Source organism: Mustela erminea, chromosome 12, assembly GCF_009829155.1.
Source record: "Mustela erminea isolate mMusErm1 chromosome 12, mMusErm1.Pri, whole genome shotgun sequence".
NCBI classification, from domain to species: Eukaryota; Metazoa; Chordata; class Mammalia; order Carnivora; family Mustelidae; genus Mustela; species Mustela erminea.
In genome coordinates, this window is record NC_045625.1 from 37,437,840 (window position 1) to 37,451,757 (window position 13,918).

The window sequence follows — 13,918 nt, forward strand, 5'->3', positions numbered from 1 at the left end:
ATTATATATTTTTCTATTATATTTATAATATAATATTTATATTATTCATATTATAATTTATAATATAATCACAGGATGATGTGACTTGGGACTAAATTTGACACTATGGACATTAAAGAATGAGTAAATTTAAGACATATTTTGAAGGTAGAACTGACAAAACTGGCTACTTGAAAAGACGTAGTAGACGGGAAAAAAGGGACAGAAATCAACTAGCTCCACCCTTCACCTTTCGACGCAACCTGCGGAAGTGAGGAAAAGAGAGCGACTGATAAACTGAAGGCAGGCTTCCGGTCTGGCGTCGCAAAGAGACCGTAAATGGGAGAATCTAGTTTGGCCCCTCCCCCATGATGGGCGGTCCTGGGGAGTGACAGATGCCAATGGCCAGCGATTCTTCCGGCACTCACCCAATGGCTCTGGAACTGGGCGGAGTCCTGCGGCACGAGGCTTGTCCCCACGCGGTGCGGGGAGTTTACCGCAAACCGTCGGCAGTTCTGTTGCCAGGCTTCTGTAATTCTGCGGGGGGCTTGGGTACTTCTGCCAACGTGGGAAGGATTTGTGCAGAGTACGTAGGCTTTGAATCCGAAGTGCTGGAGCGAGACCTGGACCCAGAGTTATGGGGCCGGCGCCCACGGGAGGGCAGGATCGCGGAGCTGCTGGGGAGCCAGAGGTGGGTGAGCTGTGTGGGAGGAAAGAGGACTTTCCGCGTGCCAGAGGTGGCAGAGACTGGCAGTTCGCTGACGAGGGGCGCGAAGGCAGTCTCTTCTGGAAGAGCCTTATTCCATCACGTTTCCAGTCTGGGGCACCGAGACCGTCAGGGGAGACGGAACCTAGCGTTATTTGGATAGAAGCAGTAAAGCTTATTAAAGCCTACTCCTTCGAGAACTATGCACTTGGAAGTTGAGACCAAACCAGGTCATTTTCCTAACCAGGTCTTCCTCGTCATTGTGTGAGATCTAATCTCTTGTGCCCGGTTCTGTGTTCGCCGCTGTAACAGGGCACAAGGTGGTGCTTCTGGAACCCTTCAGTAGAGCTCTCACCCGTGTGGGACCGTGGAGTGGGGGCGGGGCCCAGGGCTGTAGGGCAGAAGGTTTGGGATCCTGCAGACCAGGCTGTGAAGCCTGCTTACAGTGTATGCATACTAACTGTGGAACCTTGAGCTCAGGGGCTCCTTTCAAGTGTGTATTTTCTTTTGGGATTACTGAGGATTGGATGACTTACTGAGTATATTTTACGGAGGCTACTTATACTGATGTAGTCTATAGTCAGGCTTCCTGGCAGGGGTAGAGCCTGAGCAAGAGTGGAGGTGGCATTTGCAGATTCCCAGGACTAACTGAGCAGAAGAGGAAGCTCCCTGGTGCATAGTACCGAAAATACAAGGAGCTCAAGCATTGCTTAGGCTCATTCAACTACTAACCCTACGAACTCCAGGCAGGGCTTCATGCTTGTGCTGTCACATAGAGGAGCCCTCAACTCAAGGTATTTTCAGCCTAGAGCTAAGTAATGATAATCCTGAGTTTTACAGTTGGACTCCCATTCAAAAGAGTGAACAGGAACCTGTGAAGATTCTGCCCACATCCTATCAAGGTGGCACTTCAGGCAGTGGATGCTGTGACCTCACAGTGGCTTCTCTCCTCATTGGCCACAGGAGATGGAACCAGCTCCAGAAAGCACAGGCAAGGAGGGAAAGAAGGAGTCCTCAAAGAAGCGAAACTTGGTGGGGCCTCCAGTGGAGGGCCTCCTGCAGCCAGTGAAGCTTAGCCGGGCAGAGCTGTATAAGGAGCCCACCAATGAGGAGCTGAATCGGCTTCGGGAGACTGAGAGTCTCTTCCATTCCAGCTTGCTTCGCTTACAGGTACTATTGGGTGGCTGGGGCTTTGGTTAGATGGTGGGTCCAGAACCCTGATGCTGAACGACTCTGTTTTTTCAGGTAGAGGAGCTACTAAAGGAAGTGAGGCTACCAGAGAAGAAGAAGGAGCGGATTGATACTTTCCTACGGGAGGTCAACCAGCGGGTCCTGAGGGTGCCCCCAACTACTAAGACAGAGGTGAAGAAATGGAAAGCCCCGGAGAGGTCCTCAGTGTGGGGATCTGAAACAGGGCCGCCTCTTCTCCAGAGGGGGTGGGGTGCTAAGGAGCTCATTTTCGCTGCCAGGAGGCTCAACTGGAAGTCCAGTCAGCCATGTGTTCATTTGTTCAGCAAACACTTAGTTCCTTGCAGTACTTGTATTCTTAGGATACATTAGTGAACAAAGTGGTCTGTTTTCTAGTGTTAGACTGAGAGATAGTAGATAATAATAAGCATGGCAGGTAAACCGTGTGGCAATGTTAGAAAGTGGTAAGCACTATGGGCAAAGGAGAAGGTAGGGTAAGGTAAGGGAATTGTGGGGATATCAGAGGATGGGAGTGGTCTGCAACTTTAAATAGGGTGGTTCACGTAGGCCCCATTGAAGTGACATTAGTGTGAAGATTTGAAGGAAGTGAGTCAGCCATATGGATACCTAAGGGAGGAAGAGCATGCCAGGAAGGGGAAACAGTCAACACAAAGGCTCAAATGTAGGAGTAAGTCTGGTATATTCCTTGGATTGAATGAGGAGAAAATAGGAGATGAGTTCAGAAAGGCAATGGGGGAAGGAGGCATTTCACGGAGGGCCTTGTATGTAGAAATAAGGACTTTGGCTGTTGCTCTGGATGAAATGAGAAACCACTGATGGGACATTTTTTGGTAGAGCAGTGATGTGATCTAATTTCATTTAAAAAAAAATTTTTTTTTTTAAAGATTTTATTTATTTATTTGACAGACAGAGATCACAAGTAGGCAGAGAGGCAGGCAGGCAGAGAGAGAGGAGGAAGCAGGCTCCCTGCTGAGCAGAGAGCCCGATATGGGGCTCGATCCCAGGACCCTGGGATCATGACCTGAGCTGAAGGCAGAGGCTTTAACCCACTGAGCCACCCAGGCGCCCCTCTAATTTCATTTTTAAAAACGTTCTCAGGATGCCTTAGTAGCTCAGTTGGTTAAGCCACTGCCTTTGGCTCAGGTGGTGATCCCGGAGTCCCTGGACTGAGTCTCACATCAGGCTCCCACTCAGACTGTTGTGTTAGTAGAATGCAGGAACGCGTGAGTGGCTCAGTTGGTTAGGTATCTGCCTTTGGCTCCCATCATGATCCCAGGGTCCTGGGATCCAGTCTTGCATCGGCCTTCTTGCTCATAAGGGAGCCTGCTTCTCCCTGACAAATAAAATCTTTTTTTTTTTTTTAAGATTTTATTTATTTATTTGATAGAGATCACAAGGAGGCAGAGCAGCAGGCAAAGAGAAAGAGAAAGGGAAGCAGGCTCCCTGCCGAGCAGAGAGTCCAATGCGGTCCTGGGCTCAATCCCAGGACCCAGGGATATGACCTGAGCCAAAGGCAGAGGCTTTAACCCACTGAGCCACCCAGGTGCCCTTGACAAATAAAATCCTAAAAATAAAATCCTTAAAAAAAAAAAAAAAAAAAGTAGAATGGCGGTAGATAAAGATAAAATCAGGGAGACTAGTTAGAAACCTATTATGTGGTGATCCCCAAGAAAGTGGTAGTATCTCAGACTAGGATGGAGAAGTAGAGAAGTGGTCAGTGTCTAGATGCTCTTGAAAGTGGAATGGGTGTTCTTAATGGAGATGAGTGAAGGTGATTTAAATGTTTTGGGCTTGAACAACTGGTATGAAGTTGCCTTAATAAGGAGGATATGTTTACAGAAAGACTAGGAGTTTTCAAATATGTTGAAGTGTTTAATTTCAGATGTCTACTAGACGTCAAGGGGGACATGTCAGAAAGGCAATCAGATTAATATGTATCACTGTCTCTGTCCCCACAGCTGACTGACCAGACCTGGCTCCCAGCTGGGGTTCGAGTACCCCTCCACCAAGTGCCCTATACCGTGAAGGGCTGTTTCCGCTTCCTGCCTCCAGCCCAGGTCACTGTTGTGGGCAGCTACCTTTTGGGTACCTGCATCCGGCCGGACATCAATGTGGACATGGCAGTGACCATGCCCAGGGTGAGGTCCAGTATTTGGGTGATGAGGGACCTGTTCCTTGACCACCTGCAAATTCCTGGGTCCCTCTTTCTTTCCCATTTGCCACTTGCCAGGAGGTTGAAATCTGAACTGGAAAAGGGGCAGAGGTGCCTGGGTGGCTCAGTGGTTAAGTGTCTACCTTCGGCTCAGTCCTGATCCCAGGGTCCTGGGATTGAGCCCCACATTGGGCTCCCAGCTCAGTGAGGAGCCTGCTTCTCCCTCTCACTCCTGTTCATGCTCTCGCTCTCTCAAATAAATAAAATCTTAAAAAAACAACAAACAAAATTTGTTCTTTTGCTGTCTTCTTGAGGGCAGCTTAAATGTGCCCTTGGATCAGTTGCTGCTGTTTGGAACTTTGCGTTCCTTGTCTGAGAGCTAAGTATATTGTTGTTAGCCCTGGTTCAGACGCGTTCCTTGTCTGAGAGCTAAGTATATTGTTGTTAGCCCTGGTTCAGACACTCTGGCCAGAAGGATCCCTGAGGTTTCTTTTTCTTTCTTTCTTTCTTTTTTTTTTTTTTTAAATTTTGTTTATCTATTTGGCACAGAGAGATCACAAGTAGACAGAGAGGCAGACAGAGAGAGAAGGGAAAGCACGCTCCCCGCTGAGCAGAGAGCCTGATGTGGGGCTCAATCCATGGACCCTGAGACCATGACCTGAGCTTGAAGGCAGAGGCTTAACCCTCCAAGCCACCCAAGCGCCCCAGATATCCCTGAGGTTTCTAACTGTGATTCACCTTGGCTTCATCCTGCCCCCCCACCTCAGCTCTCTAACAACTAGCAGTTAAGTGCCTGGTCATCTCTCCCTTCTTGTGACCCTCCCCAGGAGATCCTACAGGACAAGGATGGGTTGAACCAGCGCTACTTCCGCAAGCGTGCTCTCTACCTGGCCCATTTGGCCCACCATCTGGGCCAAGACCCCCTCTTTGGCAGTGTTCGCTTCTCCTACACCAACGGCTGCCACCTGAAACCCTCATTGCTGCTTCGGCCCCCTGGTGAGAGGCACACACTGGGCCAAAGGCACAGTCTGGGGTGACAAATCTAGTGGGGAAGGGGTGGGGACCTCAAGTCCAAGGTGAGTGGTTTGGGCCTCAGTTTTGAAGGACAGATTCTAAGGTGGGAGGGCGTGGGCCCTCACGTAGGAGGAGGGTGGTACAGGGCACCCCCTGGCAGGATCTCAGCCCTCCCTGTCTCCCCCAGGGAAGGATGAGCGCCTGGTCACCGTACGTCTGCATCCGTGCCCTCCACCTGACTTCTTCCGCCCCTGCCGCCTGTTGCCGTCTAAGAACAACGTGCGCTCTGCCTGGTACCGAGGGCAGAGTTCCCCAGGGGATGGTAAGCAGGCAGTGGTATCAAGGTAGAGCTGAAGGGAAGGATGTTGTGGGGATTTCTCCTCCCAAGGCTTCCCCTCTCCCACAGGTAGCCCGGAGCCTCCCACCCCCCACTATAACACGTGGGTCCTGCAGGACATGACCCTTGAGTCCCATATGCAGCTGCTGTCCACTGTGTTGGGCTCAGCTTTGGGGCTGAAGGATGGTGTGGCACTTCTGAAGGTCTGGCTGCGGCAGCGGGAACTGGACAAGGTGAGCTGGGAGTGACGCAGCCTCCCTGCTTCTCTGGGTGGCGGGCTGGCCCTAAGCTTGGGCCTCTCTCTCCATCTCATTTTCAGGGCCTGGGAGGGTTCAGTGGGTTCCTTGTCTCCATGCTGGTTGCCTTCCTTGTGTCCACACGCAAGATCCACACCACTATGAGTGGCTACCAGGTCCTGAGGAGCGTCTTGCAGTTTCTGGGTAAGGTGGCTAAGGATTCCACTCTTCCTGTGAGTCCTCTCATCCTACCAGGGATCATTCAGTTTGTTGCCATCAGACAGTTGAACAAACTGAATTCTGGAGGCAGGCAGTTGTAGTCACCTGACCAGAGGGACAGTGTCATTAGGGCTGGGTCCCCTGGGAAGAAGATACCGTCTGATACACCCATCTTCTCTGGCTCACTTCAGCCACCACAGATTTGACAGTCAACGGGATCAGCCTATGTCTCAGCTCAGATCCCTCCTTGGTGAGTGGGGCAGGGTTGGGTCTGGACAAGGAGGCTTGATGGTAAGGCCCCAACCCTAACTGATTTCTCTCTGTGCCTCCAAGCCGGCCCTGGCTGATTTCCACCAGGCCTTCCCTGTTGTCTTCCTGGACTCCTCAGGCTTTCTCAATCTCTGTGCTGATGTTACTGCCTCTACTTACCACCAGGTACCAATCCAGTCGTCTCCCACTCCTGGGTACCCCTCAATGTCCTGGTCCAGATTCTTTCCCTTCTGCCAGTCCCAGAGCCCCAGAAACTCCTCTCCAAAGAGCTTAGGTCAGGCATGTCTCTTGGTCTGAGCCCTCAGGTCAATGAAGAGAGGGGTAGAGTGGTGATAGTTTCACATGTGAGTTCCCTGTTTATCCTGTGTCCCCAGGTACAGCATGAGGCACGGCTGTCTATGGCATTGCTGGACAGTAGAGCTGATGACGGATTCCAGCTTCTGTTGATGACTCCCAAACCCATGATCCGGGCTTTTGACCATGTCTTGCAGTAAGTTTAGGGGTAGCAGGCTATGTCAGTGGGGCCTTTTCCCCTGGGGCTGCAGTGATGGGGCAGATGTGCTCAGGCAGATGTTTAGATCTTCCTTGTTTTGAGGGGGGTGGTCTTTGGGGTCAGCAGCACCTCATTCTGTCTCTTTGTCCCTCTGTGCCCCTCTAGCATCCATCCATTGAGTCGCCTACAAGCAGCATGTCACCGGCTAAAGCTGTGGCCAGAGCTGCAGGATCTTGGTGGGGACTATGTTTCTGCTGCTTTGGGCTCCCTGACCACGCTCCTGGAGCAGGGTCTGGGGTCCCGTCTGCACCTGCTGGCCCATTCTCGGCCCCCAGTATCAGAGGTGAGGTGCTGTGGGGGTGGGGAGTTTGTGGGCTTAAGGGGGACTAGATCCAGAGTCCCATGGGATACAAAAGACACCATTCCTCTAGCTAGATCTACCTACCTACCTTTCTATATTTCTTCTTTCTCTTTTTTTAATCCATTACAGAGAGAGAGTGTGTGCAAGCAGGGGGAGGGTCAGAGGCAGAGGGAGAAGCAGGCTCCTCACTGAGCGGGGAGCCCAATGTGAGGTTTGATTCCAGGATCCTGGGATCATGACCCAAGCTGAAGGCAGACACTTGACCAACTGAGCCACCCAGGTGCCCCTAGATCTTTAGATCTGGGTTTTCGATCAAGCGGGGGCATTCTTGAGTTGAGCTTTGCCTTTTTATACCCTTCAGTGGGACCTCAGCCAAGATCCACCAAAGCACAGAGACTCTGGGACCCTGACCCTGGGATTGCTCCTCCGGCCTGAGGGGCTGACCAGTGTCCTTGAGCTGGGTCCAGAGGCCAACCAGCCTGAGGTGAGGAGCCGTGGGGTCTGGGGATGATTTGGGCCTGTCTTGAGAAGTCCAAGCCGTGCGCTGGCAGAAGTGTGGATTATCCTTATGCCGCTTAGATTGCAGTCTTTCAGGGGTTTCTGACAGAGCCCATCTTTGTTGATTTCTCCTACCACCCATTGCCTTTCCTCAGGCTTCTGACTTCCGCCAGTTCTGGGGATCTCGCTCAGAGCTTCGGCGTTTCCAGGATGGAGCCATTCGGGAAGCTGTGGTCTGGGAAGCAGGCTCTATGGCCCAGAAGCGCCTTATTCCCCACCAAGTGGTCACCCACCTCTTGGCACTGTGAGTCTTAGCATCTGGATGCCGGGAAGTAGCCATGGATTGGGGAGCCTTTTAGGAGGGTCTGGCCTAGGCTTTGGGCTGAGCAGCTAAAGTCCAGTCGCTTATTCCAGTAGCCTCAATGCCCACACTGAGTCTGTGCTATGCCCCTTTCCCAGCCATGCCAACATCCCAGAGACCTGTGTCCACTATGTGGGAGGCCTTCTGGACACATTGATCCAAAGCCCAAAAGAGGTAAGGGTTGTGTGTCAGGGCTGGGGTCAAGGTGGAGGGTGGTTGCTGAGCAGCCTGTGGGGTGGAATTAAGTAGCAGGTGGAGGGCACTTGCTATACCTGAGCCAGACTGCACTTCCCATAGTGTCCAGCAGAGGGGATGCTGGCTCTACCACAGCCTTAGCTGTGGTAAAATCCCAGGTGGGTGGGGGTGGAGTGGGGGAGGGGCATGGGTTCCTAGGGTCCTGGTCTCCTGACTGTATTCTTCTTAGACCTCCAGCACAGGTGAGGAGGCCCTGGCAGCAGCTGTGCGTTGCTATGATGACTTCAGTCGCCTCCTGTGGGGGCTGGAAGGTCTCCCGCTGACTGTGTCTGCTGTGCAGGGAGCTCACCCAGTGCTGCGGTATACTGAGGTGAGGTGCAAGGGGACAGGGAGCCCTTTCTGCTTCGTGACCCCTTCGCCTCTGCCCCACCCACCCAGTATTGCCCCTTTCCAATTCCCATGTTCACTCTCTCCCTGTCTCAGGACCCTTCCTCAGCCCTACTTCTTCCATAGGTGTTTCCACCTACCCCAGTCAGGCCAGCCTACTCCTTCTATGAGCAGCTTCGAGAGCGGGCCTCGCTGTTACCCCGGCCTGACAAGCCCTGTCCAGCCTACGTGGAGCCCATGACCGGTGAGGATCCTCTTGGGAGGGATGAGACGAAACTTTCCCACTCCAGCCCACAGTCTCGAGAACTCTTACTTTTCTTCCTAGTGGTATGTCACCTGGAGGGCAGTGGTCAGTGGCCACAGGATGCTGAGGCCATACGGCGGGTCCGAGCTGCCTTCCAGCTGCGCCTGGCAGAGCTGCTGACACAACAGCACGGGCTGCAGTGTCGTGCCACGGCCACACACACAGACGTCCTCAAGGTTAGGCTGGTGCAGGGTCAGGAGGCCCCAGGGAGGGAGGAGATGGGGTGTGAGGGTGCTCCAGGCTGACCTGGATCTCTCACCCCATCCCCTCTTCCACCAGGATGGGTTCGTGTTCCGGGTTCGTGTGGCCTATCAGCGGGAGCCCCAGATCCTGAGGGAAATGCGGAGCCCTGAGGGGATGATCTCCTTGAGGGACACACCTGCCTCTCTCCACCTCGAGAGGGAGACGAGGCACTTGCCCCTGCTCACCAGCGCCTTGCATGGGTATGGCCCTGTCTGAGAGGCCAGATGTTATAATAGAGACAGGAGTTATGGAGTCAGGCAAATTCTAGAACCTTCGCCCTGCCACTTCACTGGCTATGTCCTTTTTGGGCAGGGCAGGCCCCCTGCTCCGGCCTTATTTCTTTTCACGTGTAAAATGGGAATTTTAGAGGACCAACCTGTTGGCATTAGATAGGGGTATGTGAGATTCTGTATAGAGTGTGTTAGCACAGAAGGAGACTTCAGGGAAAGGTTGAGTGGAGAGTGGTGGTGGAGATGAAGTACTGTTCTAGGGCCCTGATGTCCTGAGGCTCATTGCCACTACTCTTCCCCATCCGCAGGCTCCAGCAGCAACACCCAGCCTTCTCAGGTGTGGCGCGGCTGGCCAAGCGGTGGGTACGTGCCCAGCTTCTGGGTGCGGGGTTCACGGACGAAAGCCTGGACCTGGTGGTTGCTGCTCTTTTCCTGCATCCTGAGCCCTTCACCCCTCCCAGGTGATTCTCTCCATCTTTACCTTAGACAGAAAGTTCCCCTTGGGGCTGGCTTTCATCCCTTAGGCTATACCTTCAGTCCGAATGGGAGAAGGTAGTTGAAATAGGTGACAGAAGGGGTTCTGAGACACCCCCCACCCCCTAATCCCTGCCAAGGGGTCTAGGTTGTCTAGACCACTGGGTGAGCCTTGGAATGTGTGGTTGGGCCCAAACTCTTTGCTCACTTTTTTTTCTCAGCTCCCCCCAAGTCGGCTTCCTTCGGTTCCTTTTCTTGGTATCAACCTTTGATTGGAAAAACAACCCCCTTATTGTCAACCTCAACAACGAGCTCACTGGTAAGTGGTAGGACTGGGGTGATACTACCACAGGAAAGACGGCTTATGGATTGCAGAGTAGGGCACATGAGGTTCTCCCTGTCAGTCTGTGAGGTGCCTTTGTGTGTGTGTGCCCAACCTTTCCTGGATATTTATGCTTGACCCCCGTTGCCTTGGTGTGGGGGAATTACTAGGAAGAAGAGGCCCAGTCCAAGTCTCTAGGGAGTTCTGAGGCTGGAGAGCTATGGTTTGCTCACACGATGATCAGAAACAGAATGGGCTAAGGGTGGTAAGCAGGCTACCTGGTGGGGGCTGTGAAGGGAAGAAGGGAGTAGAAGGGGACGCTGAATGCTGGGTCAGAAGTCTTGTGTGGAGCAGGAAAGGGCCCAGATTAGATGCCCAGACCTCTTGGGGAGTGGGGGTGATGATTTCCAGTTGTAACATGAGGAGCTCCTGGTCCCAGCAGAGAGGAGGGTGTCAGCTTCCTAATTCCCCAGGTGTGTGGGAGCATAGGGTGGGAGGGGGTCAGGGGCAGGCCTCAGCTTGTGCAAGCCCGGAAACTAGACTGGGGTGCCAGGCAGTGGAAAATTCTGCCTCTGGGCTGAGCTTGGGAGTTTAGTGCCCCACCCAACAGGGGCAGGCATGGTGTCCTTTTCATTGCTTTTGTCTATTGGGGGAGGGCCATCAGAAAATCCCTGCGATGGGCCAGCAGAAGACCTGGGGCTGTAGAACATGTCGGGAAAGGAGCAGGCTGACCCAGGACCCCCTCTTGTTCACAGTGGAGGAGCAGGGGGAGATCCGCAGTGGCTTCCTGGCAACTCGGACACAACTCCCGGTCATGGTCATCGTTACACCCCAGGATCGTAAAAACTCTGTATGGACACAGGATGGACCCACGCCCCAGGTGCAATCCCATTCCTACTTCCAAATTTGTGTTTTTCTTCCCCTAAGGAAAAAGCAGGCCCAGTCCGACTGCAGAGAGACCCCTGGTTAGGTCTGATCTGTTTGCTGTATGTGTATCCCCTCTAGATTCTACAGCAGCTTGTAGTCCTGGCCGCTGAGGCCTTGCCTGTCCTAGAGAAGCAGCTAATGGATCCCCAGGGGCCTGGAGACATCAGGGTAAGCCCCTGACCAAGAGTGGCTCTGGGGTTCTGGGGAGTCTGCCTTTGAACATTGGAAGTCTGGAGGTGTGGGGGCCCTCACTGGATGCTCTGTCTTCTTGTTTGGTGAGACTGAATCCACAGAAGGCATCAGAGCTGCCCACGGTGCCTGACAGTGCTGGAGCCTGCAGGACAACCAGGGTCCTGGCTCTCTCCAGGCTGCATACCTCTAGCCTCTGCTCCTCCTGAGAGGGTGAAGCTGACCCCAGCTGGGGCTTGGTGTTCCCACCTTCAGATGAGCATTTGGGCCCTTATTGGGGGGTGGGGGGTAGTGACAGACAAAAGAGGAGGAGGAAACCGAGGTGGGCATGTAGGAGGCTTTGCGGTCCACCTCTCAACTCCCAGTGGGCACTGCTGACTCTGTCCTACCCTTCCTTAGACGGTGTTCCGGCCGCCCTTGGATTTGTATGATGTGCTGATCCGCCTTTCTCCCCGCCACATCCCCCGGCACCGCCAAGCCGTGGACTCGCCAGCTGCCTCCTTCTGCCGTGGCCTGCTCAGTGAGCCAGGGCCAACTTCCCTGATGCCTGTGCTGGGCTATGATCCTCCTCAGCTCTATCTGGCACAGCTCAGGGTAGGCCCTAAGGGACTGACTAAACCTGGGGAGGGGACTTCCAAGTGAACCTGGGGCCATGGAGGTGATTTTCAGGTGTCCAACACCTGTAGTCTTATCTGTGTCCTGCCCTTTCCTAGGAGGCCTTTGGGGACCTGGCCCTTTTCTTCTATGACCAGCATGGTGGAGAGGTGATCGGTGTTCTCTGGAAGCCCAGCAGCTTCCAGCCCCAGCCCTTCAAGGTGTGCTGGCTGGTGAAACGTGTGTTCGTGAGTGTGTGCTTACAGTTCCGTGTGGGCACGCCTGTCTGTATGTGGCGTGCTCTCTGAGTGACCGTGGGTCAGGTGTGGAGCACGTGTCTTGCATGTCTGTCTCCACTACTGCTGTTCCCCTCCGCCGCCCGTGTGTTGTCTCTTGTGTACCTTTAGGACACTCAGTCCACATTTCTCTGCTTCCCCTAGGCCTCCAATGTGAAGGGGCGCATGGTGACGTCTCGAGGTGGGGAGCTGGTGATGGTGCCCAATGTGGAAGCAATCCTGGAGGACTGGGCCATCCTCGGTGAAGGCCTGGTGCAGGCCGTGGAGGCCCGAAGTGAGAGGTGGACCGTGTGATCTCCAGCCCTAGGAGCAAGCTGTAGGTGACAGCTGGACTTCAAACCTCTGGAATGGCATGACCTCCACCCTTGCCACGTATGGATCCTTCGTGGAGTACCTGCCAGTCTGAACGCACTGAGATGTTCCCCCAAAGAAGCCCTGCCCCAATTTTCTGTCTGATGCCTCAGCACTGGGGCAGGGGCCTGAGATCCTAGAGAGTTCCCTGGGCCTGTCTGAACTCCCAGAAGAGGAGGGTGAGCCAGCTCAGAGAAGGAGCTAAATGAACCCAGAAGATCCATCTACCTGTCAGCCCTGGCCTGGGCTTCTTTTTATCTTCCTAGGATGTTTCCAGAAGCTTGGAGAGGAGGACATATGTCCAGGGCTGAGGCTCTGTCTCCTTCCTATTGCCAGGATATGTGCCTAGACCTTACAGTATGCCCTTCAGTGTAGGGTCTGAACTTTAAATAGGGCCCAGAGGGGGACAGCTGGTCCTCTAGTCCAGGAAAGCTGCAGAGAGCACCTGTGCTGCGCTGGCTGCTCAGTGTCTCAGTCCCTCTGGCTCTGTGCCTCTGCCCATTCATGTCACAAACTGCCCCCACCTCGTCCCTGCAGCGGGCGTGCAGAGGAAAGCAAGACCCTGATCCTGCTCTCCAGGAGCTCTCCATATGGGGGGCGGGTAGTGGGGTTGCTGCCTTCTTTCAGCCCAGTACACACCCCCTTCCGACAGCCTCTCCCTTCTCCATCTCCCCTAATCCTGGATGTTTTACAGACTCAGCTCAAATAGTGCTTCCTCCAACCCTTCTCACACCCCCAGCCTGAGGTGCTCTTTTCTCTGAAACATTGGAGCAGTTTTTGTCTGTTCAGCTTACTTGGTGGTCACATTCAGTGGCATGCACCCTTCTGTTGTCTTAAACTTGGATTTTAAATTAAATTACTTTTGGGGCACCTGGGTGGCTCAGTTGTTAGGTGTCTGCCTTTGGCTTAGGTCAGGATCTCAGGGTCCTGGGATCGAGTCCCATGTTGGGCTCCCTGCTCAGCAGGAAGCCTGCTTTTCTCTCTTTCGCTCCCCCTGCTTGTGTTCCCTCTCTTGCTGTGTCTCTGTCAAATAAATAAAATCTTAAAAAAAAAAAAAATCACTTACTTTCCCCATGTTCTTGGCTCTTCTGCTTTCTTCACATGTAGATTTCTTGGTGCCTTTGTGGCACCGAGGACAGCGCTGTGCTCAAGAAGGATACAGATGTGTACCGAAGGGCTGATGGGAGCAAGCACCAGACATCAAAGAAAATCACGATTTTAACTCTGCCTAGAATGCGTGGGATGGTGATGGTGAGCGGACAGTCAGAGGGCTCCGTAAATGCCGGGTGCTATTAGGTTTTTTACATATCTTCTGTGTGGGAATGTGCTCACACAGTAATACCAGCCCCATGAAGTATGTGCTTTGACTTCTCATCTGAATGAAGGAGCAGGTTCAGCAACAGGCAGGCCCTTGGCTGCCTGGTCATCAGCCTTCATCCTCAAGATGATAAGCCATCTATGGGAACCCTGATCTCCTTTTATCCCAATTTTGTGAGTCTTTGTGAACCTATGCCAGTCCCTAGCTGTCACTGTTAAGGGATTAGAAATGGGCATAGAGAATATACAGGTGG

At 53.2% G+C, this 13,918-nt stretch overlaps 1 protein-coding gene across 2 annotated transcripts; it reads left to right on the plus strand.

The window, feature by feature from the left end:
* The first annotated feature begins 336 nt into the window (after positions 1 to 336).
* Positions 337 to 13,279, plus strand: NOL6 (nucleolar protein 6). Of its 2 annotated transcripts, none has more exons than XM_032307038.1 (26): positions 337 to 670; positions 1,649 to 1,855; positions 1,931 to 2,047; positions 3,853 to 4,032; positions 4,874 to 5,042; positions 5,248 to 5,382; positions 5,467 to 5,630; positions 5,717 to 5,837; positions 6,044 to 6,102; positions 6,186 to 6,287; positions 6,497 to 6,612; positions 6,781 to 6,958; positions 7,338 to 7,460; positions 7,630 to 7,778; positions 7,934 to 8,009; positions 8,260 to 8,400; positions 8,544 to 8,661; positions 8,743 to 8,897; positions 9,001 to 9,164; positions 9,503 to 9,655; positions 9,890 to 9,987; positions 10,746 to 10,870; positions 10,996 to 11,085; positions 11,506 to 11,700; positions 11,820 to 11,921; positions 12,141 to 13,279. In XM_032307038.1, the coding sequence occupies exons 1-26, from the start codon at positions 617 to 619 to the stop codon at positions 12,288 to 12,290; spliced, it is 3,441 nt and encodes a 1,146-aa protein (XP_032162929.1). In that variant the 5' UTR covers positions 337 to 616; the 3' UTR covers positions 12,291 to 13,279. The 2 variants fall into 2 exon arrangements, with proteins under 2 accessions (XP_032162929.1, XP_032162930.1); XM_032307039.1 differs by lacking the exon at positions 337 to 670 and adding an exon at positions 684 to 915.
* The last annotated feature ends 639 nt before the right edge of the window (positions 13,280 to 13,918 follow it).